Genomic DNA, 27749 nt, shown 5'->3' with positions numbered 1-27749 from the left:
GCCACTGTGTTTCTTTAGAGATGTGATTTAGGGTGTCTTGTCATTGCAGAGGTCAGGAAGAGTCTTGAATTGGTCACTGCTTGAAAATTGTTATGCCTATTAAGTTGATACTGGTTTGGAACTGGGATATATGTTATCAAAGGACCATCCCATTTGTTTCTGGGAGAAGAAGAACTTCAGGATACTTACAAAATAGTTTTACATGAAGCTTTCTTTAGGAACTGTGTCGTCATTATTTGGAATTTAAAGATCTGTACATTAATGATACGGGTTTTCTACAACAGTATTGTTACTAGAAATGTCAAGGATCTCCACTTTCTTGCAAATCAATGATGATTTTGTCATGAATAGCAATTGGCAGGAGCCCAAGATGATGTCCAGAGCAGGGGCACAGCTTCCGGTCCCCACCAGGGCGGGAAGAGGTTGGATGTGGGTATCCTGCAGCACAAGAGATGGCAGGCTGCATCGCAAAACGAAGCCGCAGACAGCTGCATCTCCAGCAGCTTTGTCGACTCTGGGACCTTTACATCAGTGCCCATTTTGCCTCTGAATAAGTTCTGGCCCATAACCATCTTCTGGGACCTCTCCCTCCTGCTTGGCAGCTTTTGGAGATTTCAGGTTTTCCAGGTGTAAAATAATGGTATCACTTCCTTCACAGAGCTGATTCTACCTGCCTGGATATTTTGCCTACCACATCAAATGTAATTTAATTAAAATACGATATGCTAGCATGGAAGTAAATCCCCAAATAATTCCAGATTATTATAATCTAGAAACAGAGAAATAGTTTCAGAAAAAAACCCCACAAAACCATAAAATCTATTGGTAATTGCTGAAGGTCATTCACATATGTTGTTCTTAGTTTAGTGCAAATGCGGTAAATATTTATTATCTAATTTAACCATTAATTCAGCCTTACATTCTTCACAGAGAGAGAAACTTTTTTTTTTTAAATAGCAGCACATATAAATGCAGCATTACATTCACTGGGAGATGTTTTAAATGTTTTATTATACATTTTTGCATAAAAATGTATTTCAGAAATTATTTTCTTAAAAAATGCTGGTATATTTGATTTTTAAAAGTTTCAGTAGTGTTATTTTATAAATTCAAGATTTATCTTGAAATTTAAGGCCCAAATCAACAAACCACATGAGCATATATGTAAGATCCATCAAAGCCAGAATTTTTTTTAACAGTGGTGCGTGTATGTATTTATGTTACTATTTTTCTTAACAGTTTATTTCAGTACACAGATCAGTCTAACTACAGAAAAGGTGGATTTTTTCTGCTTTTATTTTTTTAGGGAAATAATACAAGGTTATATAATGGCTTCTGAATAAAAATACTTTTACATATATATAACAATGCTTACATTATAAAGAAAAGTGTTATGTATATTTATGCAATGAGAGTGTGGTTCTTGCTTGAAATTTTTCATTGCCTCATTTGTTATACAACAGTATTCAGCAATAAAAAAATACAGCATTACTGATATCCATGCAGTAGAAACAAATGAGTTTCTATGTAGAAACAGAAATCAGAAATATAGGATGTTATGCAAACATTCTACGGCCTCTTGTTCTTAGCATTGTGTTTATTGATTCTTAAAATAATACTTTAATAATTTTGATAGATGTCCCCTAGAAGCTGGCCTGACACCATCAGTATTACAGCATACTTTAAAGGAGCCTTTTCTGCCAAATGGTTTTTTGTTTTTTTTTTTTTTTTTTTTTTTCAGCAGCAGGGCCAGCCAAAGCAGCTTCTGCTTGTTTCTCCTCTTCTCCCCACCGCTCTGTGCTCCTCTGCCGCGGCCATTCATTCCAGCTGTTTCAAAAGAAGCAGCTGATAACCTGTGTCAGGGAATTAGTTATTTTTAACCCTGGTACAGTTGCTGTGTGACCCTAAAAGCCCTTTGGGTCTCTCAGGGGCAGAAGGAAGCAGTGTGGTGCACAAGGCTGATTAAAGCCATAGTGCCTCTGAAAGAAATAGTTATTGTACCATATCTCCAGAGAGGCAAATGTAATACTTCAGCTGCTTCCACAGTTGCCAAAAGCTCTCAAGAATTACCTTGTTAGAGTATTATATGAGGATGAGAGGATCTGATTCAATGAGATACAGTCAATAGAAAATGAAGCCCTTAAGGGAAGAGCCTTTTTCAGATTAAGTCTAACTGAAATAAATGTAACAAACAGGGAACAATTATTTAAATGATAAGTTTGGTCTTTTTTTTTTTTTTTAATGTGTTTTTTGAAAGATATCACCTTCAAAAGCATAAAAATCCCCTGGTGTTTCCAAGCAACTTCAGTTATGCGGTCAAATGCCCATGATGTTAGTTGTCACCAGTAAGTGGCTTTACATGAGGCAATAACCCTTGGTCTTGGGTGGTTTGCTGTTCCAGTAGTGCAAGTACTAACTTTAGTCATACATTTCTTACTACAAAAAGGATATCTTGGGCATCAAGTAAATTGAGATTTAAGTATCCATAACAAATCAGTTTCATTGTGCCGTATCAGGTAGTTTTTAATAGCTGCTTATGAAGAATTAAAAAGGCTTTCTCATTAGAATTCCGCTCTCTACTCTTTCAGAAACCTCATCCATCAATGTGACCAAAGATGTATCAGATAAAACAACCCCTCTGCCTTAATCATTGTAGCCCCAATTCAGCCAAGAACTTAACCATGCTCGCAACTTTAATTACCTGAAGCACTGAAGTCAGTAGGGATTACATGCTTAAAATGGCACATGAGCTTTAAGTGCTTTCCTAGGCAAGGTCCTAGAAAAGCCATTATTTTAATGCACATATGAGAAAACTGGCACGTCACAGGAATTTAAAAGAGAAAGTAAATGTTTTTAATTTTTTTTTCTTTCTTCTTGTTTTGTAGGGGCACACATTTGTTCCTGTGGTGATTTATAGCTACCAATAATCTTCCACAGTGGTCGCCTTATCTACTCTTCTGGTATCTCCTGCTCTTGCTAGTAAACAGAAGGGAACTATTACACTCAAAGCCAAGTACTCTTAATCTCAAGAGAGAGACTTTGTCCAGTATGTTCTGTACAAAACTGAAAGACTTGAAGATCACAGGGGAATGTCCTTTCTCCTTACTGACTCAAAGTCACATTACCGAGGAACATGAGAAGGACGGCACAGAAAACAGCTCTAGAGCAGCTTTGCCCATCTGCAAAGAAGTCCATGAAAAAGATGCTCAAGGAAACCTTCCACAAAGGAAAACCAGCAGAAGCAGAGTGTACCTGCACACATTAACTGAAAGCATCTGCAAACTAATCTTTCCTGAGGTAAATAGATACTGAAGAATAATAATAACAATAACAATAACAATAATAATAACAACACTTTAATAGCATTTAATTATAGATATTAAAAAAGCATTTTATGCCAGCCTTTAGATGTAAGCCTTTAGAAAGTTGGTTTGACTTCAAAATTCATGTTCTTGTCTAGTTCTGCATAGTTTAAATCCTCATTTCAACCTCTTCCATTCCTTCTGGATAAAATTTTCCCACAATCAGTTTTGTACATGCCATCCCTTCCACTGCATTTCCCTATATTTTTGCCTTGTATTTGCAACCTTCCACGGATCATTTTAATTGTTCCTTTTCAATCCATGTATTTCTGTAGCAATTTTTTTTGCAAAGAGATACAATTAGAGAAGCTCTGCCTTGTTACCTAATTATGTAAATTATGTGGTCACCTCATCAATTCATTTAACTGCATCCATACTGCTAAGTACATTAATCATTATCACAAAAGAATTAAAACAGCTATTTTCATCTGCTATGATGCTAATCTCCTGCCATACTATTTTTAAAAACATTATTGTCTGTGTTTACCACAAAGGTATTCTTATGTCTCTGCTCAACTCAACTGAAAACAGCTACAGTGCATGCACAGTGGTTTGCTTGAGTGGAAATGAATACCATGGTTTATCCCTGTAAAAAGAACATGAAAAATGCAGCTCCATAACGACTTGGGCTTGCCTCAAATTCTGTGGGAAGTGTGAAGGAAGTGACTGGTATATATTGGGACTACAAATGGCAAATGGCCCATTCTGAATACTCAATTAATTACAATTCTATTACTTGGACATTCAGTGTACCTTACTAAAAGTGCTGGAGTTTTGTTAAATCTATTTGACGATCTGTTTTTGCAACTGTTCATCTATTACCCTTTTGCTAAAACTCTACATAATCAGTTTTTGATAGACCCCTTTTTACCTCTGCTGTACTTACACAGAAGAAATTAATCCCTTTAAGCCAATCTTTAAGCGTATACAGAAAAGGACTTTTAACTCAAGAATGAACTGGCAAAGCACCCTTTCTATGGTGTCATGGTTGCTTTATTGCTTTTGTAGTATATAGTTGTTGGTGGGGTTTTTAATGCAATAACTGGTTTTTTTTTTTCTTTAAAGAGTGGTATAAATGTATGCAGCTGCCTATTATATAATCATGATATGCTAGTTCATTAGCTGCGACAAAAGCTTGGTAAAGTCAAGGATATTATGACCACGTACGCCAGGAGCTACTGAAGTTCAAGGTTATTGTCACTGCTGTTTACAGTTATTCAAGCCACATTCACTGGAACTTCGTCCAAGTATAGTCATCTGTTCTCATGCTGATTTGGGGTCAAGACCTAAGCCTCTTCCCAATCCTGCTTCTCCACAGAAGGGTTTTGCTTGTTTTAAAACACATTTTTCATTGCTTAGATACTTTACAGTGCCTTACTTAACCATCAGCGGCTAACATCATCTTCTTTCCAATTGGAAACTCCAGAACAGGGGGCCAACTGATTCATGAACTCCTGATGAAAACAGTGAGTTGTGCATGGAAGTTCAGGACATAGCACATCTAGAATAACTTTTGATTAAATTTGAGACCTAATGTAGTGCATGTGATTGTTTTATTTGCTTCTTTGTGTGTTTAAAGAAATATAGAGAACATTGTTTGGAGAGAAGTTATTAATTGGATAGCGTTCCACTTACTGTACCAGTTTATACACAGATGTAATTTACATTGTGTTCACATACATGGCAGAACAGTTTTTCAATTTAGATTTTTGCTTGGAAGAAGTCTCCAGAATATATTGCCTTTCTTTCTCATGATATTTTCTTCGTGCATACAAACTTTCCTTTTGAAAATACAAAACATAAAGGATGCAGTAGAAAAAAACCTAGTTTCTTCAGGGATTGAGAACCAAAGAAAAGCCAGACCACAGCAAGCCTCACAGCCAAATTCAGTCACAGCAGTACAGTGCTATTCTATGGCCCCGTCTTTATGGGAAGTTTGGGTTTCGAATGATCAGAGACTACGTACATACAGCAGCTGTACTGGCCCCAACAATTTGAAATATGCGTGTTTGGAAAGAGTTGTATTCTGTTGCAATTAGGAACTACCAAAAGGATGTGAAACTATGGGATCGAGGTAAATTAAGGTAAATCTTCATGATACTCTAAAGGGTCTTTTATTATGGAATCCTTTTACAAAGGTTATCTACAGTGACTAGATTTTCCTCTGGAGAATATTTGGGTTTGCAGCATACATAGCCAAAATTCTTCTTTTTCTAGAAATACCAAATAAATGGTTCTAACATTTGTCTTGAAATGCAATAGTCTTGAAAACAGAAAAGGAGGTAATCTGAAGCACAGAATGCTATATTGATCTTTTATAGCTGGATTTGAAACCCTGTTACCTTTTGCAATTTCAATCTTGACACTTCTGAAAATTGCCCTGAAAAAAGTTTAACCCTTAACATTCCAGGAAAGGTTACTAGGTAGAAGAGCCACTTTTTACTGTTTTGCTTTGGGTATAATGCAGAATGTAACTGGCTTTTTCTGTTAGGAGAATATACTTCAAACTAAAAAGATTTCTTTCCACATTTTGCATCCATGGTGGGGTGCTTTTTTCAGGGGCAGGGGATGTGTAATAATAGAAAGTTGGGTTAGTTATACTTAATTCTTAGCAGCACTGTCTTTATTGCCATCTGACAACTTGGAGGTAAAGCACATCACTATATTTAAAATGCACAACCACTGGTGCACATGAGCTAAGGGACTTAATTATAGCTGGAGCTGAAGACATCAACATATACAGAAATGACATGCTGTTTCTAACAACTATGCCATCTTGAAAAAAGATGTTAGTCCCAAGGTCAGCGAAGTAATTCTTCTCTTTATAAAAATGTTATTCGTATGATTAATTTTTCAGCAATCACCTTTTTTCTTCCCCAGTTTGAAAGGCTAAACCTTGCACTTCAGAGAGCACTTGCAAAACACAGGATAAAAGAAATCAGGTACGTATGCATAATGGGTTTGCAACCAACTTCACAGCAAAAATGTTTTTGCTGACAGTTCATAAGGACTGGGCCGGTGACCGGGAATCAGGACTTCTGGAATCTGTTTTCAATTATTTTGTCAAATTGGTGTATAACATTTTGTGTAATGTAAGTTAATAATGATGTAGTTTATTTTAAAATATTCACAAATATTTAAATCACTCACAAAGTTGACTCAATGGGCAAATTTAGCCATTTGTGCAGGGAGACAGGCAAGGGCTTTGTTTAAAATGAGCAAATATTTTGCAGGAACTCCGAGACCACTCAGGCATAGATGGAAAGGTAGATATGGTTATGTATGGATCTAGCCCAGTGTTTCTGAGATTCCAGATTAGTATTATACAAATTATACAAGAAAATGTGGCTTCTGATACAGTGAACAATCATATGCTATAGATACTGGTGTACATGTTTTCACTGGGTTCACTTGGCTTCTAGTTTCTGTTTCTGAGGGACTCAGCTTGATTTTCAGCACTTCTTAGTACTAATCCAATATTAATCATTTGAGCCTTGTAGGGAGTGAGAATTTCTTAGCGTCTCATTATACATTGAGGATTCAATTATTGAATGTATCTGAAAAAATAAGCCCCTTAGTTTAAATCTCCTTTCAAAAGTCCAGAAAAAGGATGAAGTTGGAATCTACACTGTTTCTCACCTTGATAACAATAGATAATTATAATGTATCTTTTTAAATTATACATTATATTTTCAAAGCACTTCACATGCGTTGACTGAACCAAAGATAACTGGTCAGATGTGCATTGCAGTTGTTGACTGGCTTATTGATACGAATATTTTTCGTATCTTTAATTATGTGTTGCTTCCTGGAGTATTAGTTTGAAACAAAAAATTATTATGCTATTCTGAATGCTGCAATAATGCAAATGTAAAACAGATCTAAATGTCTGTATTGCTTTTGCATATAAATTTCTGAGATATTTCAAATGAAGACATTCAGAAAGCATGTAACAAAAGCCTATTGCTTATACGGAGGTTAATCTAAGCTACATGTCCTTCTCAAAATTTTCACATTCAGGTTGACATTTATTGACCTTAGAGGGCTGCAGTTTTGTGTCACAGAATCTGGATTACTACCAATGAACAAGTAATTTTGATGTTAATAGTTGTTATTGGTATTTCCTCTCAAAATGGGAATACCTTCTAACCTCTTTTGAATTTAATGCAATGTAATTCCAATAAATGCTTGAATATAAATTCCAATCATATTTTAGAATACATTATGGAATATAGTTATGGCTTCAAGCAAAAAAAAAACCCCAAACCAAACAAAAAACAGGACTGTTGCAACCTAAGAGTTTTTAATCAATGACAGTCTATAGCATTCAGCCTCAATCCATAATCTGAGCTCAGACCACTGAAACTTTAATTAATGCACAGGATAATCTAAGATCTTACCAAGACCCTATTTTGAGTTAATGAAAAACTGCCTATTTGATCAGCAAACCTTGGTCTGTACACATTAAAGACAGGGTAGGTTGCTTCTGTCACTTACTATTTTTACCATGTTTATCTTGATTTTTATTTATATTTTTATGGTCTTTACAGAAAAACTGGGGATAGAGAAGATTTTGAAAAAATAATCAGTGATCATGCTAATGCAGCAGGTAATGTAAGCTTGTTTAATGATAGACATATATAAAAATATGCAGATTATATATGTTATATATAAAAAATAATATATGTATAGATAAATCAGTCTTGTTACTCAGAAATAATTTCCTCCATGTAAGGGCTGCAGTGATGCTGACAACACAGAGCCTAAACACTGATCTCTGCGACTAACAGTTCAGAGTCTCAAAATTTGAGCTGAAGAGATGAGTTTCTCAAGTCTGAGCTGTCATAGAATCATCCACCCCTAAGATGCAACACCTAGAGGGAGTTGTAACATACATTCAGTAATAAGTTACAGTTTTACACTCATGAAAAACTGTTTGATCCATTTCCTCTTCTGAAAGACTGTAGTCTGTTGGAAGAGAACAGCTGTAATTTGCAATACAGAACTCTCTGGCTACATCTGTAATAGTAAATTAACATTTCCAGGAACTGAAACGTGGTCTTCTGTACACTTAAACTGTTAAGCTGGTCCTGGCACACGGTTGGCCTGTGACAGATAATGCTTTTCCAAATGATTCCCAGTAACAGTTGGGGAGTTGGAACATTCCCAACAGTCAGTCTGCATGCAGCTATCCTGTTAAAACAAATTCACTAGCAAAGATGTGAGCTGTTCTGTGCCAATTGGCCTCAGTGCCCTGGAATATTCCTAGGGTCATGTAATTTATTGCATCAGGCATAGTACTTATGTCTGCATGTGTGCACAGATCCTTTTTTATTCTGACTTCTTATTCTTATTTTAAATTTTAAAATTCTTATTTAATGTCTTTATATCAAGATAAAGGAACTGGGTAAACCCTGTGCCAAAACATATATTCATTCTGTCTACATCTCTACAAAGAACCCTGAGTCTTGGATCTTTTCAAACTACAACCTGTTGTCTCCCTGTCTTCCAGGCAACATGAGTATGTCTTTGGTTACAGCAGGACTCCTAAATGAGAGGGCCCTCAGGTGTCAGTGCTGGATCAGGGAAGGATATTGCTAATTCGATTTGGTCGAGCATAAAAATAAAGTGGAGGTTAGCCTGACATTCAGCGTGATGAGTGCAGTTCTGACTAAAATGTGGTTCCACACAGGTGTTCCCGTGGAGTCTCTACAGGAATCTCTTGGTGAAGAGCTATTCAAAATATGCTATGAAGAGGATGAACACATATTAGGGGTTATTGGAGGAACCCTTAAGGACTTCTTGAACAGTTTCACTACTCTGCTGAAGCAGAGTGGCCACAGCCACGAAGCAGGAAAAAAGGACAGACTTGAAGATGCCTCCATATTATGCCTGGAGAAAGATCAGGACTTCTTAAATGTGTATTATTTCTTTCCTAAGAAAATCACAAGTCTTATTCTATCTGGTATTATTAAAGCAGCAGCTCATATTTTGTATGAAACTGAGGTGGAAGTGATGCTCATGCCTCCTTGTTTCCATAATGACTGCACTGAGTTTGCTAATCAGCCTTATTTGCTGTACTCTATAAAAGTCAAAAGTGCAAAACCTTCCTTATCTCCATGTAAACCACAGTCTTCTCTTGTGATTCCTGCCTCTGTATTCTGTAAGACTTTCCCATTTCATTTTATGTTTGACAAGGACATGTCGGTTCTTCAAATTGGAAATGGGATAAGAAGACTTTTGACCAGGAGAGAATTTCAAGCTAAGCCAAATTTTGAAGAGTATTTTGAAATTCTTACCCCCAAAGTAAGCTGCACTTTTAGTGGGATAATGACAATGCTAAATATGCAGTTTACTGTACGAGTCAGAAGATGGGATAATACTGATACGAAATCATCCATGGTAAGAGACATTTTATAATCATTACTTCTGTGAGGAATTTGTTTTCTTCAGATAGAGTTAAAATAGCCACAAGACATGGTGCACTTTGCATTGTCTACCTCTCAGCATCTAATACAACTGAATAATAATGATTTACTGAGGGCATTCTAATGTAATTCAGGTTCTGGAGACAATATTCAGTCAAAACCCTGCTTTAGGACTTTTACACAAGTAAAGTCTGACTGTTAACTTGATTTTATTAAAAAAAAAAAAAAACTGAAATACTGTGATAAACTCAGTAAACTGAGATAAAGCCAATGATATGCTGTGCTGCTAAGAATAAGGCCATCTCAAACACAAAGACAGTGGCAGGGAAAGCTTTACCAAAGTGTCCCTTAGTCATCTGGAAACAACAGCTTTATGATTTGGGGAAAGAAGTAGACATTCCCTGTGCTCATTCAGCCTTTGGTATCTTTGATATTTTTATGCTTTCATCAGATGCAATCACCAAAGGTCCCACTTAGTTTCAGCTGATGGGATTACTTACTATCTTTGCTGAAGCTGGGCCTGTGGCAGTAAAAGCTGGACCTGGGACAGTAAAAAGCATTGAATATTCAATGACTGCTTCTATTCATCACTGGCCCCAACTGAATTCCAGCTTATATACACCTGAGGCACTCCAGCATGAGTTCAGACTCAACCCTCCAAGCACTTAAATGAAGAACAGTAATAAAGGTTTCACGCAGTTATTAATGAAGTGGGAAAAAATGTAGCACTGATTAGCTACTTCATCGCAGATCCGTTTCGGCGCTAGGCAACAGTTCAATGATTAAAAGGGGTAGTAGACTCTGCTTTGCTTTTGCATGTACTTACATGTGCAAATGTCTATTAGCAAGTAACAGGTTTTCTTCAAAAAATGGGCTTTCAAAGCAGTGCTAAGTGGAGCTCTGCAGCACCTTGCACATTACAGAACTGGATACAAAAGGCACATAAAAACACTTCACACAAAATATTTTGCTTTTTTAGGTCATTAAAATGGGATATTTCTGCCCTTTATGCCTTTAATTTTAAATTGCCATTAGTACTGAACATCCTGTGATAAAGCTGAAGCAGATTTTCTCACTTTATCTTAAAAAGAAAGTGGTGCATGAACTAAACACTATTATTAGCACTGGTATTAGCAGAAATTCATAGGCCACTATAGTCAGTGACACTTTATCAATAGCTGAAGATGTACAAAATTCTTCTTTTTATTTTTCTTTTCTTCCTAAGCTAAAACTGATACCGATACCTAAACATAATTAGGTGTTTATCCTTAGGATGTGTTCTAATTTTTGTATTAGAAGGCTCAAGCAAAATAAGCTTGTTTGATGGCTCTATGATTTAGCACCCCATGCTTTCTCTTAAGCAACTAAATGAAAATGTAAGGACTATGGAGCAGTCTGATTTTCCTACATTTCAGCAAAATATATTTCCTCTAAAACTTCTTGCTTCTAAACCATTGCCATGCATGCTTTGCATGAATTCTTGTTTCTTTAACTGTTTCAGGTAATGGATCTCAAAGGCCAAATGATCTATATTTTTGAGTCCAGTGCCATCCTATTCTTGGGATCTCCCTGTGTGGATAGACTAGAAGACTTTACAGGACGTGGATTGTACCTCTCGGATATTCCCATTCACAATGCATTGAGAGATGTTGTTCTGATAGGAGAGCAGGCCAGAGCTCAGGATGGACTGAAGAAGAGGTTAGGAAAGCTAAAAGCAACCCTTGAGCAGGCCCATCAAGCACTTGAAGAGGAAAAGAAGAAGACTGTAGATCTTCTGTTTTCCATTTTTCCTGGAGAGGTTGCTCAGCAGCTGTGGCAGGGACAAGTTGTGCAAGCCAAGAAATTTAATAATGTCACAATGCTTTTCTCTGACATTGTTGGATTCACTGCCATCTGTTCCCAATGTTCACCTATGCAGGTTATCACCATGCTTAATGAGCTTTATACTCGCTTTGATTACCAATGTGGAGAGCTAGATGTCTACAAGGTACACAATTTATTGCATTTCTGTGGGGTTCTGGGGCAGGACAGGAAATGAAGACTAAATGAGATCGAGGATAATAGAAGTCCAAAAATTATTTTGCCCTAAACCTTCATTATAAGAAAGACATATCAATATGTCACAAAACAAACAAACAAACAAAATCAACAGAATCAGCCATTCATGCAGCCAAGAGAGAAACCCATCAAAACTTAAAAGTTAATTTTAAAAATTAATTTCAGTGACAGTAATCTGGAGTAAATAGGTGTTTAATGTAGCTATGGGTGCCCGGCAATAAATAAAAGTTCTGCAATTTTTCCTTTTGAATGATACTGCAGGATTTGCCCAGGAATTAAATAATTTAGCAGGACAAGTAAGACTCAGTCAATGTGTAGGTACAAGTCTTACTGAAGCCACAGACTATTCTTTTATATGTCAAACAGTCTAAGAAACAAATATGCCTGTTTTAGGTTGAGACTATTGGAGATGCCTACTGTGTCGCTGGAGGTTTACACAAAGAAAGTGAAACACACGCTGTTCAAATAGCATTGATGGCCCTGAAGATGATGGAGCTGTCAGATGAGGTGGTGTCTCCCCACGGAGAGCCTATCAAGGTCATATATTTTATTGTATTTTATATGGTTAAAGTGGGCATTTTATTTGTTTAGTTGCTTTTGGGTGTTCTGTCTCAAGGAAATTTCACACCATTGCATTAACTTAGACAAGTTGGGGAGTCAAATTTGTATGGCTGGGGAAGCTGACCTTTTTAGTTCTACAAATTAGAGTTTTGTGGAGAGGTAAAGATGAAACAGAGATCTGAAAATCAACCCAAAAGACTTAAATGCAGAGAAATCAATAGGTGCACATTGGCATGCTGCAGTTTTTGTCTCGGTTGTCAGCAGCATGGAATATTCTGCCACTGTTTTCTAATGAGGAGACTAATGCTCTCTCAAAATTAGACCGAATGAGAACACCCAAGTCTTTTGAGGTAACAGGTATAAATATGAGCAGTAATCCACACATCTTTAAAGGATTCTGTTGCTGTTCTTGTTTTACAGTCAGATACTGAACCATTACCATAAGATAATGGTGTTAATGCTGTCAAAGCAACTGTTAGATTCATTGGTATTTATATTTATGGCTTCCTTTCAATGAGGACTTACACAGGTACCGAACCTTTCATGTAGGCTTCCTCTCACTGAGAAAGAAAGGAAGGGGCCTTTGTGCATGTAGACCTACTAAGTTTGAATGTCCTGGAATGGGATCCTATTAATACAGGTGTCTCAGTTCATTATGTCTTTCATTTGCTCATTTTTAACATTTATCTGTTCAGTTGTTCCTTTAGAAAACTTCAGGCTTCTTTGACCTTAGGTTAAGGAATATTTGTATTCCAAGACCAAAAAAAAAAGGTTATTAAGAGGATTACATGCTCCACATTTATCACAGAGAATAGCCGTATTATATTATAAATAAATGTTCTTTTTATATTTCTCAATATCAAATTAAATTATGCTTAAAAAATCTGGAAACATCTTGACAATATTAAAACATGTTTACAATTTCCATACAAATGCTACATCAATAATTTTGAATCAGACCTGTATATCAATGCACATATTTCAGCCATCTTTGCTGTGTTGGTGGCTTTTGCTTTGTTGCAGACTTTTCTGCTTTTCCACTCAAAATTAGAAATTGTGACTTCTTCATAACGACATGATATTCTCTTGATACATAAAGAGTAGCACACATAGTAGATACGCAAGGTTCCCGACTTCATGCCATTATTGTGTCAGAGTGGTATTCTGAAGAAAACATGTCTACATATGTATAATGCATCTAAGAAAAAGAACACATCTCAAAAAAAAAAGGGGGGGGGACATAGAAAGTAGCACCAGCTAAGCAATACTCAAAAATCTGAGTATGAAGAAGAGGTATCAAAATGTTTCAACTGGTGTATAATTTGATTAATGATCAAATCCTGTACTCTGGGATTCGGATTTATTCTATGTGCGACCTTGTCAATACAGTTCAGTTTGATTTGTCTTTGCTATTCCCTGAGACTTGTCTTCTGACCTTAACAGCAAAGCAAGTACTATTCATTAACTGTCACCAGTCTAACAACGTTGTGTCACGTAATTCCTCCCAGGAAAGTATCCAGGTGTGATAGTAACTCCTGATGATCTTTCTAGATGAATTTTCTGCCAAAGAGACCAGCGTTATCACAGTCATATCAGATGAAGGATTACTTGCTATAAATACAGAGCAAGGTAAACTTCAGCTAGTTTCCTCTCCACAAGAAGCGATGACCAGACTACAGACATTTTAAGGAGACTGCACTAACTCAATTTATATTAGTAGCTCATTATTTCTTTTTTTTTTAATAGAGGAAGAATTTATAAGACTGACTTTAACTTTTTTATTTTAACTAATAATGCTGTTTTCTGTCTTTTATTTTAAGATGCGTATTGGCCTTCATTCTGGATCTGTCTTTGCTGGAGTTGTTGGGGTTAAAATGCCTCGTTATTGCCTTTTTGGAAATAATGTAACCCTTGCCAATAAGTTTGAATCTTGCAGTATACCTAGAAGAATAAATGTCAGCCCAACAACTTACAGGTACAGTGCTTCATATCTGTAAAATATCCACCTGAAGTAGTTACTGTAATAGCTCGTTATCTTGTTCTTTTTTTTTTCCACTCTGAAGTACCATTGTGTGTTTTCCTCTATCTCTTTTTATCTGACTGCTCATGAATGCACCATGGTTATTTTTAGCCAGAATGCAACCAGCAGCAGCAAGAAAAAGGGTGAAACAGAACAGCTGATATTTATTTTTCAGATGTTACATTTAAAATAAATGGACTGTCTGGGCCGATTTTGCTTCTTACCCTGCAGCTGTATACCTCTTGCTTTTTTTTTTTTTTTTGCCTTTTCTCATAGAGTTGGCTCCTCTTTGAGCTATGTGGCTTTCAGTGTGAACGGGATGCCAAACTGGCTGCAGGTGCCCTTGAAAATAACATCATAACTGAAGAATTGTTAAACATCACCCTACACATCTTCATTCTCTTTTGGTTAGGGAAGATGAATGACTAGGTTGCAATGAATCGACCATGCTGGTGTTTAGTTTATACAGGTCTTGATCCCAGCTTAGTTTAAACCTTTCAATATGGAACTTGGCCTGTACCGTTTATCCACTCAGATCAGACATTAGTGATGTGTACTACATGATTACACAGACAGCTAGCAGGCTCTCCCATGGGAAATACAGCATCTTTCCTTTGTCCTCTAAACCTAATACTCTCTTTGGATGATCTGTTTAATTGTACTTAAAATCACCTTGCGACATGTTCATGGCCAAGTAACAGTGTCTTATAGGTGCCAGGCAAAATAATAGGAAATTGTTTTGAATTCAATGGTAGCAACGGTCTCTATCCGAACTCTAGGTCCAGGTCTGAATTCTGGGCCACTGAACTGGTAGAGACTGTTATTTCTCCCAGAGCAGCCAAAAGTTTTGTAAGAATGAACTGTAGGGTGTGAATCTACTAGTAGAAAGTGATACGGCTGGCTGGGGAAAATAACCAGAAATACAGATATAAATTACTTTTTTCCTTTTAAGGAAGCTCTGCTACCCTCACTGTAGCCTGGACAGTCAGTTGTTCCTACTCAGCTTGTACCCACTGTCACATATCAGATGATGCCTTGTGGCAAGGTGCTGCATCCAGCATCAGACAGAGAATTTGGCACAGGATCCTGACATCCCCTGCAGCGTGCACTATGTGACTCACAGGGTGCCAAGCTTTAGATTATCTCGTATAGGTATTTTAGATAAAAGTAGCAGATAGTAGGGCACGCAGTAAGTAACCTTTTCGATCATGCACTCTAAACAATATAGAGATAGCATTAGGATTGCCACTGCTTATGTGTGTCAGAAGAACAGTGCTGGCCAACAGTGATTTTTTTTCCATATCCATATGGAAAATAATTGTGAATGATACTGACTACAGTCTTTGCTTAAAAACGTTAGACACTTTGTCCACACAAGACTTGCCTATAACTTCTGGCATAAGTAGGTTTCTGCATGGCTGTGCATTCGTCTCAAAAGAATATTTGAAATGAGTATACTGTTGATAAAAAAAGATAATTAATTCTCTGAGTTCCTAGAAAATAGGCAATTTGGGTAAAGGGTAAATTATAGTTGTTATTGTTGTGGTATGTTTGGTTTTTTTCCTGAGTGAATGATGTGTTAAGCTCCATTTTGTTTTTTTGTCTTTTTTTTTTTGATTCATACACAAATTCTAAACACATATTTATAACTTTATGGCACCTTGCACAACTCCTGTGTGTTGCAATAGTTGTTTGAAAGCTTAGCTACCAGTCATCAGTATTTCTCCCTACAGATGAGCAATCTGTGTCTCAGATATATAAAATTACTGGGTTTAGTGGACACATGTGAAAAAGCAGAACTATTAGAATTGGTAAAAGGATCTCAATAATTTAGTTAAAAAGCTTTTCAGTATTTCCTTAGCTGAAAGATTAATTATGGCGCCAGTTTCATGTGCAAATCTGAGCTAGCTTTCAGTACTAACTAATTTTTGAAAATACTTAAAACAAGCAGCACCTACACGCAAAATATTGACAAGATGAAAAAAGAGAGGCAATACTCCTGTTTGTTCTGGTATACAAGTTAATAGGTTATCAAATAACTGGGTTGGGTTTTTTTTTATATTTTCAGTAAATAAGATACAAATGCTAGATTAGATTCTGCCCTGCTACATTCTGCCCTGCCATACATGAGGAATTATTGAATGTCTGCACTTTTAGAAACAATTAGTGAATGATTCATTTTTAATCAAGATGTTTCATTTTTGTTCTAGGTTGTTAGAGGAATATCCAGGTTTTGTGTTCACACCTCGCTCAAGAGAAGAGCTTCCACCAAATTTTCCCAGTGATATCCCTGGAATTTGCTATTTTCTGGATGCCTATATTCAAGGAACAAACTCACAGACTTGGTTTCAAAAGAGAGATTTGGGAGATGGCAATGCCAATTTTTTGGGTGAGGAAACAGGAATAGACTAAATTGTGCATTCACAAGTGTATAGAAAAAATTTATAAATATTTTGATTTTTTTGTATAAATTGAAAATTTTTTAAAATGTACGAAACATGAAAGCACTTTAGATTGTTAACACCTGAAAGCCAGTATTAAAATTTCAGGAAGTATGTCACTGACTACTTTTTATTTTTCCTTTGCATAAGGAACATAGTCACTAAAATAATGTTGCAACTTCACTGTTGAAAATGCTACTAAAATCTACATTTTTCCTGTGGTAATTTGTAAGTGCTACGTAACAACTCTCAGTTCTCTCTGTGCTGAGAATTCTAGATGTATTGTACATGCAGCGTGTCAGGAAATGTAATGTGCAAGTGATGCAGCCACATGCAGTGTTGTGAGCTGGTGCTTATCAATGACTATTAAAATATATTTTCTTAGTGATTCTGTAAGAAAATATCCATTAAAATATTGTCATTGCTATCACATACTCCTTCCAGTGCATCATTTGGGCCCCATCCTAGAAGCTGCTGACCGTCTTCTAACACTGACTGGAGTCGATGTGTTGAGGGTGCTCAGCATCTTCTGGATCAGGCTGCTAATTGTAGCTAATACACATAGCAGAGTTTGCTGCTTACTGTTTCATGAACTTTATGTATAAAATTAATATAGATTAAACCACTGTAACACGTACTAAAGTCTCTGTAATCATCAAACAATATTTTAGTTCTTGGGGTTTTTAAAATACTTTACAAGAATAATAATATTCACTCGCTATTATGTATTAAAGCAATAAATGTTTTCTTTTTGTTGTCATTTAAATTTGAAATGTTTTAAAAGAAGTGTAATAAAACATGATTTGGAGTGTTTGCTTAGAAAGGAAATTCCAGCCAGACTATGTAAAATGGAACAGAAGCACACCAGTTTAAAGCTATGATGATCCTTATTGAAGGACAGCAACACGTGATTGAAATGGTATACTCGCTTTAAAGTTGCCAGAGGAATCTACCAGTGAACAGAAATGCTTTAAAACATATGAACACATATATGAAGTATTAATATTACTACAGTACAAGCTTTTCTGTAGTGGACATGAGTGGAAGACTCTCAAGGGTCTGACTCTAGAACTAGCAGAATAGTTTTATGAGTCCTGAGTTTAGGATTCTGCCTCTCTAACTAGCAGATCCATCTGCACAGAAGTTTCTCTGTGCCACACAGTTTGATCCCAATGGGAGGCTGGAGAACTGCACTGCTTACACACATACAAATATTTCCAGTAGTATCAAATATTATTAGTTATTATTCTAACCTCTTAAACTCCTGGGTTTTGGTATATCATAAAAGCCATAAAAGTCTTTCTTCAAGCTATTCACCACTGAATCTCTGAATAGTTACAGGGATCAATTACATTACACTATGGTGCCATTCTGTTCATTTTCTGAACTTGGCTGGTTCATTCTGAAGCTTGATATACTGTTTTATCCTATTCTGCAGCAGAAGCTCATACAGAACATGTACCATCAGAGCCTTCAGAAAAATCCGTAGAAGGGACTAGCACTAAGAGCATTTTAAAAGCACATTTTAATTCAGATTTCTTGTAAGCAGCATTTGAACAAAACTTGAAACGTTGAATCCTGCTATTGCTTGAGGTTTCCTATATCCACCCAAGATGCTTAGAAATAATTCTGTGACACAAAAAATGGAACCTGAAAGTCTCTATATTATATACATACACATCTCTCTCTTGCATTTGCCATATATATACAGGCATACATATTTGTAACATTTTTAACGTGTTTCAAGAAACAAGAACTATGCAAATCTTGGCGACTGATCTTTGCAGTATTATTTTGCTCAGAAAATCCAGTTCTGTTGACAGAAATACCCAGAGGCTAGTAGCAGCCCTGTGTGGGTGCTCCTGGATTTAAAAATGTGGGAGTATTTGACTACTGACTCTTCAGTAGGTTCATGATACTAATCCAGTAATGATGGAAGTCAGTAGGAATCTATCCATCCCTGTCATCTGTTGAATGCTAAAAAACCCCAGGTTTTTAAATAAAAAGGATTTCTTTCTCCATATCTGCCAAATAGGAGGGACTCTTAAGAGTGAATTTCCTTTTGTCCCTAGGAAAAAAATATTGATGGACTGGATGATGGCCATTCTCAAAGCCAGATTTTATAGAAACCTATCATGCAGTAGGATGTTCATCATGTCAGTTCCTGACACCTTCCTAAGTGTGTCTTTGTAACATAAAATGTGCCCTAGAGATCAAATTAATCTTTCAAAACATTACTTTTATAATTCATCATGTCAGTTCCTGACACCTTCCTAAGTGTATCTTTGTAACATAAAATGTGCCCTAGACCAAAGTTCTTATTACAGATGAAATTAATCTTTCAAAGCATTACTTTTATAACTCTATTTTTTTGGTTACACACCCTGGGCTACATTACCAGCTAGGATAGAATTGCTGTAGAATTCCTTTTTATTTCACTAATTTTTTTTCTGAAAAGTTTAAAACATTCCTGTGCCTGCTTCAGCCTTAGTTCAGACAAGAATCCTGATAAGGCACTTAACTGTATACATAAAGCAAAATGCTGGAATCTCAGTGAAGTAAGTAGGATTTAGGCACGTATTTAAGACAATGATAAGAAAGTGCTTTAAAATGTATTTCTGTTCAGACCTGTTCTGCAAAAAAACACCCACAAGTCTATGTTTAGCTTTAAGCTTAACTTAAGAATTTAGGTCTCACTGAAGCTATTCCTGTGTTTAAGTTTTCTGCTGAGTGAATATGTATTTAATAAGGGACAATTATTTTTAACTAATCTCTTCAATTAGATCTTAAATAGTCTTTTCAGTTTTTAACTTATCTTTTCACTTAAATTAAAGCCAAGGGGAAAAAATTAATCAGAAAGCAAATAAGCAAATTGTTGAGATAAACAGGAAGGAAGGCAATTTAGTTGGTACAATACTAGGAGATTTTGCAAGGAAATAAACCGGTTGGTTTTAAACTGCTATCATGTATAGTTTTATGTTGTATGATATTGTGAAAGTCTTCAGAGACTATGAGATGCTATCTCTATAAATATACAAGTACCTTAGTATTATCTTCAGAAACAGTTTTGCTATTATGTGAACTTTTATTTTATTAGTTCATGAAGATTCTATGGGACTGATTCCTGTTCACACACTGCGTGATGGAAGATACATTTTTATCACACTGCAATTTCTTTGCCAAAGAGCTGTAAATGGCCCTTGAAGTATATAAAAAGTGGGTCCTTTTTATCTTAAGAGTGACATAGCTAAAGTAAAATCTAAAGTATTAATATTACTACAGTACAAGCTTTTCTGTAGTGGACATGAGTGGAAGACTCTCAAGGGTCTGACTCTAGAACTAGCAGAATAGTTTTATGAGTCCTGAGTTTAGGATTCTGCCTCTCTAACTAGCAGATCCATCTGCACAGAAGTTTCTCTGTGCCACACAGTTTGATCCCAGTGGGAGGCTGGAGAACTGCACTGCTTACACACATACAAATATTTCCAGTAGTATCAAATATTATTAGTTATTATTCTAACCTCTTAAACTCCTGGGTTTTGGTATATCATAAAAGCCATAAAAGTCTTTCTTCAAGCTATTCACCACTGAATCTCTGAATAGTTACAGGGATCAATTACATTACACTATGGTGCCATTCTGTTCATTTTCTGAACTTGGCTGGTTCATTCTGAAGCTTGATATACTGTTTTATCCTATTCTGCAGCAGAAGCTCATACAGAACATGTACCATCAGAGCCTTCAGAAAAATCCGTAGAAGGGACTAGCACTAAAAGCATTTTAAAAGCACGTTTTAATTCAGATTTCTTGTAAGCAGCATTTGAACAAAACTTGAAACGTTGAATCCTGCTATTGCTTGAGGTTTCCTATATCCACCCAAGATGCTTAGAAATAATTCTGTGACACAAAAAATGGAACCTGAAAGTCTCTATATTATATACATACACATCTCTCTCTTGCATTTGCCATATATATACAGGCATACATATTTGTAACATTTTTAACGTGTTTCAAGAAACAAGAACTATGCAAATCTTGGCGACTGATCTTTGCAGTATTATTTTGCTCAGAAAATCCAGTTCTGTTGACAGAAATACCCAGAGGCTAGTAGCAGCCCTGTGTGGGTGCTCCTGGATTTAAAAATGTGGGAGTATCTGACTACTGACTCTTCAGTAGGTTCATGATACTAATCCCGTAATGATGGAAGTCAGTAGGAATCTATCCATCCCTGTCATCTGTTGAATGCTAAAAAACCCCAGGTTTTTAAATAAAAAGGATTTCTTTCTCCATATCTGCCAAATAGGAGGGACTCTTAAGAGTGAATTTCCTTTTGTCCCTAGGAAAAAAATATTGATGGACTGGATGATGGCCATTCTCAAAGCCAGATTTTATAGAAACCTATCATGCAGTAGGATGTTCATCATGTCAGTTCCTGACACCTTCCTAAGTGTATCTTTGTAACATAAAATGTGCCCTAGACCAAAGTTCTTATTACAGATGAAATTAATCTTTCAAAGCATTACTTTTATAACTCTATTTTTTTGGTTACACACCCTGGGCTACATTACCAGCTAGGATAGAATTGCTGTAGAATTCCTTTTTATTTCACTAATTTTTTTTCTGAAAAGTTTAAAACATTCCTGTGCCTGCTTCAGCCTTAGTTCAGACAAGAATCCTGATAAGGCACTTAACTGTATACATAAAGCAAAATGCTGGAATCTCAGTGAAGTAAGTAGGATTTAGGCACGTATTTAAGACAATGATAAGAAAGTGCTTTAAAATGTATTTCTGTTCAGACCTGTTCTGCAAAAAAACACCCACAAGTCTATGTTTAGCTTTAAGCTTAACTTAAGAATTTAGGTCTCACTGAAGCTATTCCTGTGTTTAAGTTTTCTGCTGAGTGAATATGTATTTAATAAGGGACAATTATTTTTAACTAATCTCTTCAATTAGATCTTAAATAGTCTTTTCAGTTTTTAACTTATCTTTTCACTTAAATTAAAGCCAAGGGGAAAAAAATAATCAGAAAGCAAATAAGCAAATTGTTGAGATAAACAGGAAGGAAGGCAATTTAGTTGGTACAATACTAGGAGATTTTGCAAGGAAATAAACCGGTTGGTTTTAAACTGCTATCATGTATAGTTTTATGTTGTATGATATTGTGAAAGTCTTCAGAGACTATGAGATGCTATCTCTATAAATATACAAGTACCTTAGTATTATCTTCAGAAACAGTTTTGCTATTATGTGAACTTTTATTTTATTAGTTCATGAAGATTCTATGGGACTGATTCCTGTTCACACACTGCGTGATGGAAGATACATTTTTATCACACTGCAATTTCTTTGCCAAAGAGCTGTAAATGGCCCTTGAAGTATATAAAAAGTGGGTCCTTTTTATCTTAAGAGTGACATAGCTAAAGTAAAATCTATAGCAAAAGAATTAAACTCATTTTATTTCATTCAGGCAAGGCCTGATAAGATTTCAGGGAGATGTTGGAAAAAAATCTTGTTGCTGGTTTCAGAGGAAGTGCAATTAGTGTGGAGCTGATGTTTTCTTTTGCTCTGAACTACTGTGCAAAACCAAAGCAAACAAACTCACAGAAACTGACAAAACAGTGAAGTGCACAGGTTAATTGAGCCCCAGGACAGATCTACTTTTTCCTGTGAAATCTTACAAAGGAAGAATTCAGACATCCCCCAAACCCAGTTTATTTCTCCCATCATTTTCTTTTGCATTCTCTGCAGAAACCACTGTAACAGATAGTACAGGAGGCAGAATCGGTATTTCCATCTGAAAGCCATCAGAATTAAAGGGAATTTCTCTTGAATCTTGGCAAGGGGACCCTTTCTCAAACCCCACCCATCCTATAACCTAGCAGGCCACTCTAGCTGCTACCATTCTTCATGCCTGCTCATTGTTCTGCAAAAGCAGTGGAAGGGGAGTCTTTGTTTCCTGCAACAGCAATAATTTTTATGGCTATTTGCCATATAGCGTACAAGGGACTGTGTTGCTTACAAAGTCCTGCTCCAGTTTATCAGAAGTCAGCTAGGCAGGAACCAAAATTAACTTTGAGGCTGTTTCTGAAATGAAAGCTAGGACTTTCCTTTCTACCTGTAAAGACTGCAAGATGTGTGCCACAACAGTCTTTAGAGACCTCTAAAACAATCTCTGATGGTATGGCTGCTCACAACAGTATAGGAAAGAAATAATCAGATATAAGATTTTTTTTTTCTTCTTTTCCCCTTTAATTTCCCAATCCCATTTGCATGAGTTCACTGGCAGTCCTTTTATGCAGAGCAAAGGGAGAGAGTAAAACTCACTGTCTTATGTTACTCATCATTGCTCCGATACTGAAGCTCAAATAAAAGATGGAAGATAATCAATGGTTCTGTAACCTCTGCTACATCCAGATGCAACAGTTTAAAAGATACATCTCTCCTGAGCAGTAGGACCTGAATGTCAAATATGCAGTTAGGCTGGAACATGAAGCTGGAGAGCCAGTCAAAGAAATAATAAACTGTGAAAGAATCTAAAGAAAGTAAACAACCTTATAAAGTTGTGTGTCTCATCTGCTTCAGCAGACTTTTGATGCCGACAGTAAAGTCAAGTTGAGCCAGTGGTTTCCTAATATAAATGGAAATGAGCACATTGCTTTGCAGCCCCATTATAAGGCCTCCTTTGAAGATCTGTGCTGAAATTGTTTCCCATCCTCTGAGCAGTACAAAGCTACAAATTCTTGTGCCACTACACCGACAAATGCCATGTTTATATCAGTATCCTGCACGCACAGCATGTAATGGGAAATAATCTAGAGGAATACATGCAGTAACATCCAAAGGGTGTGAAAAGGGGCAGATTAAGTCATAAATACACTTCCAGTCTTCTGATATTTTCAGCCCAAACAAAACCTGCCAAAGAAATATTGAGGGCAATAACATTCCCAGGAGCTTTGGACTACAAGCCGATAAAAACCAACAGCAGGCTTTCCACTGATTGCAGAATGTGTTAGGGAAGATTTGGACATACGATTAGTTTGCTCTGCATTGCTAAGATTACAGTCCTCTTACAGGAGGATGCAGCAGAGCCCACAGGGTTTCTCAGATCTATACAGGCTATTGCATTACAGAACAGCATTGACATATTGAGGGCTGTATCAGTCATAGCTTGTCAAGACCAGTATCAGAAAATGAATGTAATGGTATAGTGAAATAGTGTTTGTGGTACAGCAGAAATAATGAATCTTGCCGAAGTGATCATAAAAAAAAGAACATATTTCTGCACCCAAGAAGTATTACTATGACAATCCCAAATGCCAAGTCTCAGACCATTATGATTTGAAAGAGATAAATAGAAAATACCCATAATTCAGTTTGATGTCAGTAAAGTAACTCCATCTTCAGTAAGTGAAATCCAGCAATACCATATAAGGCAGCATTTTTATTCAGGATTACAGTAACACCATAAACTGTAAGAGCAAAGTCCAAAGTAAAAATTGCGACTTACTAAATTTTTTTGTTTTATACTGTTTGCGTATTAACACAAACCATATTGAACTGAATGTAGGTGTTCTTGGCCAGCCAGTGGTTTTCCTGAAGTCATTGTCTCAGTAACTGCCCTTTCATACAGCATAGAAGGATTCTATGCTACTTTTTGCTTTCATGGATCTCACCAAGAATTTCCCGATGAAGTTAGCATCTCAAATCAGGAAAAAAAACATGTTTACCACCATTTAAGACACACAGCAGTTGTTTTTCTCCTGTAATCACTGACTGCAACTCTTTTGGCTTCCTGATAGCCAGTGCAGAAAACTCCTCCTGAGAAACATGTTCAGAGGGACATAAAGGGGAGATGCTGCATTGTAGGATTTCCGTTAAAGAAAAGACTTTCTAAAAGGCTCCTTTCATGCCAGCATTCTGTCCCATGTATGTCCCGGTTGTGGCTAGTGCCAGCTGGGCAGCAGGTCATGATCTGTACCTAGTGTATGAGGGTCCCCAAATGGGAATGAGATTGTGTGCTATAGTGAATAAGCTGCAGGCTTTATGGAAGTGCATCAGATATAGTCCAAATGGCTGCGTGATGTCCATAATGCATGTGACCCAACAGTCTTCATACTGACAGGGATGGGCCTTGACAACACAGCCCAGTATTAACAGCTTAGCCTGACATATACTTTATCTAGTTGGCCTTTCCTCCAGCCGAAACCCAATCTTGATTAAGACCTACCAGGTAGTCTTGATTCAGCAGGCATCTGGAATGGAGGCTGGTCCCTCTCAGCAAATCACTTGGTTGAATTCCTTAATTCAGAATCTTCCAAACTTCTTAAAGGGGATCCCTGTTTTAGAAAACTAAATCAATCATTGTCTGCTTTAACTCTGCCCGTGCTGTTTTCAGTTCACATTTTACAAATCTCGGATGCTATAACTTCCACTTGTATTACAACGGCTTAATGGCAAGAGCAGCCTGCAAATGCAACCTACCAAGCCTGAACCAAATCAGGAGAAGAAAGGCAATTTCACAATTGTCTAAAGCAATTTTGACCCCTGCAGATATCAGCACTTTTGAAAAAGTGCCACTCAGGTACACAAAATTGCTAGGATAATCTACTTTCCAAAAACTACATCCAGAAAGAATTTTATGTAATCTCTCTAGTATTGTTTTATGAGCCTGAGGGTTTACCCTATATACAGATCGAGCAAGTGGATTCCCTTGAAATTTATGAAGAATGGGGATGTTGTTAACATGGATGCTCAATCCAGTCTTCTTGTTTCCTGCCTGGGATGTGCTATTGGGATATTTTGTATCCTCAAAACTATTTTATAGATATGTGAAAAGTAAGACTACACAACATCAGAGGGCAAAACTCCGAGGTGTTGTCTTAGATCTTCCAGTAGCATAGATTCACTACCTCCAGTAAGCACCCAAGGATTACAAAGGGCATGTAACTACAGCATTTGTATTGTAGGATATGTTTTCCCATTTTCCCAAAACTTTCTTCCTAGCAAATAGGAAAAGTAGATGGTGACCTGACGTACTCAAATCCTAGTGACAAGCTGACCCTCCTCAGCTATACAGAAACCTAGCCTTTTGTCTGGTTACAACAGCATGATTTATTACATCATGTCTGTTTGCCAGTTTCCTGGAGATTGAAGAGATTCTTAGAGATTTGCATCTCTTCAAACTTTTTGTTTGGTTTTCTACACAGATATCTTCAACCAATAGTTTGGTTATTTTTTCTAAAAATTTTCTTTCCTCCTTTCAAAATTAGCGTATTATTTGTACGGTTTTAACTGGTTATATTAAAACTTCTGTTCTTGGTCATTCTTTTAAAAATCTAGAATTGGTTTTCCTAGTAGATTTGGAATGTGTTAAACTAAGTAGAATTGATTATTATGGCTACATGACATAAAAGAAGGGTTCTTCTACTGTTCTTGGAATGTTCCTCTACTGTTCTTGGAACATTCCTCTACTGTTCTTGGAATGCCTACTGAGATGACGTTTGCCAAATTTCTAATGGCTATCCACCCATAATTTGTCTCCTCACTTACTAGTAATTTTAACGGATCTTAACACAGATTCAGAAGTTCACCAAGCAATAGATTAGATTTCAAAAGATTTTAAATGTTGTCATTTGTTAGCTTACTTCCATGGAAGTTCCAACACAGACTCCATCTTTAGTTTCTTTTAACATTTTTTCCATGAAGCATGTGAACAGTTTAAATTTTAAACTTAATTTGCACTATCTTACTAAGGACTGAACTTTTGTGATTTTGCTTACATCTAGAATCCATCTGGATCAGTTAGCATCTATGGCTCTGCTGACTTCATGTAGCAAGGTCTCAGCCCAAAAGCTACTCCAGGAGCAGCCCCAGTATTCATCCCATAATGCTCCTAGATAATATCGTTGTATCTTGCATATATTTTGATTCTTTTTAAGCAAGCAAAAAAAAAATCAGTAACCTCCTTAGGATTTCTATTTCATACAGTGAGGCCAGGTCTTTAGATGGTACAAAGATGGGTTTTTCAAGTGATGCACTATCTTTTTTATTCCATGTGTATGATAACATATGATGACAGTGCGTTATTTCTGAACTGTCCTTGGCAATCCTCTGCTCAAAACCTCCTGTTGTAAGGGTCATACCTTACTTGTAGACCCTTTGAGAATCTGTATGCAGCAGGCTACTGACACAGCGCAGTGTTTATTCATGTTGGCTACTGACAAGGACTCAACAGCACATACACAAAAAAATTCCTGAAAGCACTCATTATTATACTTTTAACTTAACTAGCCTTTGAAAAATGAATGCACAGACATGTCTGCGATCATTTTGCCCCTCAGATTCTTCACTTTTCAGGGGGCATTTATCTTCCTAAAAGCTAAGTGATTGCATTGGGATATGAAACAACAGAGGAAGCAGCTCTGCTGCTGCGAAGGCAACCACTGCAAAGGGCACCGATACCAGAGCACGCGTTGCCCTACATGTACCTACCTAACCACTAGAAACCTGCCAGGCACTTTGCTTAATCTTGTGACTCGGTGTCAGGTGAGTCCCACCAACTCCGTCTGGAGAACAGCATTTGGGAAATCCTTTTGGATGCGTAGGAAACTGCAAGACAGAGAGGTTCGAAGGGTTCCCCACCGAGGCGAGCATGGGGGAAAATAAACCCGAGAGGGATGGATGTGTTTCCTAGGCCTGTCCTTCCTCTCCTCGCCCACACAGGCCGGCCTGGGGCGACCGCGAACCCCGCCGAGCGCCTCCGCCTCAGCACCTCACCCACCTCCACGCGCCCATCCCCCGCATCCCCCGGCCACCCGCAGTCCCGCCTCCGCCCCTGATTGGAGGAGAGCACGGCGGCCCGGCCCGCCCATTGGAGCGC

The 27749-nt window shown here is 37.0% G+C and overlaps 1 protein-coding gene across 2 annotated transcripts in view; it reads left to right on the top strand.

Moving 5' to 3' along the window:
• GUCY1A1 (guanylate cyclase 1 soluble subunit alpha 1) overlaps positions 1-17180 on the top strand; it is a 31454-nt gene extending 14274 nt beyond the window's left edge. For both annotated transcript variants that reach the window (XM_035892039.1, XM_009636479.2), the window contains exons 2-9: positions 2886-3297; positions 6243-6304; positions 7913-7971; positions 9055-9764; positions 11292-11777; positions 12242-12385; positions 14230-14384; positions 16640-17180. In XM_035892039.1, coding sequence (XP_035747932.1) covers positions 3049-3297; positions 6243-6304; positions 7913-7971; positions 9055-9764; positions 11292-11777; positions 12242-12385; positions 14230-14384; positions 16640-16841 — 2067 coding nt within the window. In that variant the 5' untranslated portion in view covers positions 2886-3048 and the 3' untranslated portion in view covers positions 16842-17180. The remainder of the gene's footprint in view (positions 1-2885; positions 3298-6242; positions 6305-7912; positions 7972-9054; positions 9765-11291; positions 11778-12241; positions 12386-14229; positions 14385-16639) is intronic.
• Positions 17181-27749: the final 10569 nt, after the last annotated feature.

This window comes from Egretta garzetta, unplaced genomic scaffold (assembly GCF_000687185.1).
Source record: "Egretta garzetta isolate BGI_Z169 unplaced genomic scaffold, ASM68718v1 scaffold114, whole genome shotgun sequence".
In the NCBI taxonomy this organism is placed as follows: domain Eukaryota; kingdom Metazoa; phylum Chordata; class Aves; order Pelecaniformes; family Ardeidae; genus Egretta; species Egretta garzetta.
This window is presented reverse-complemented; position numbering and strand designations above follow the sequence as displayed.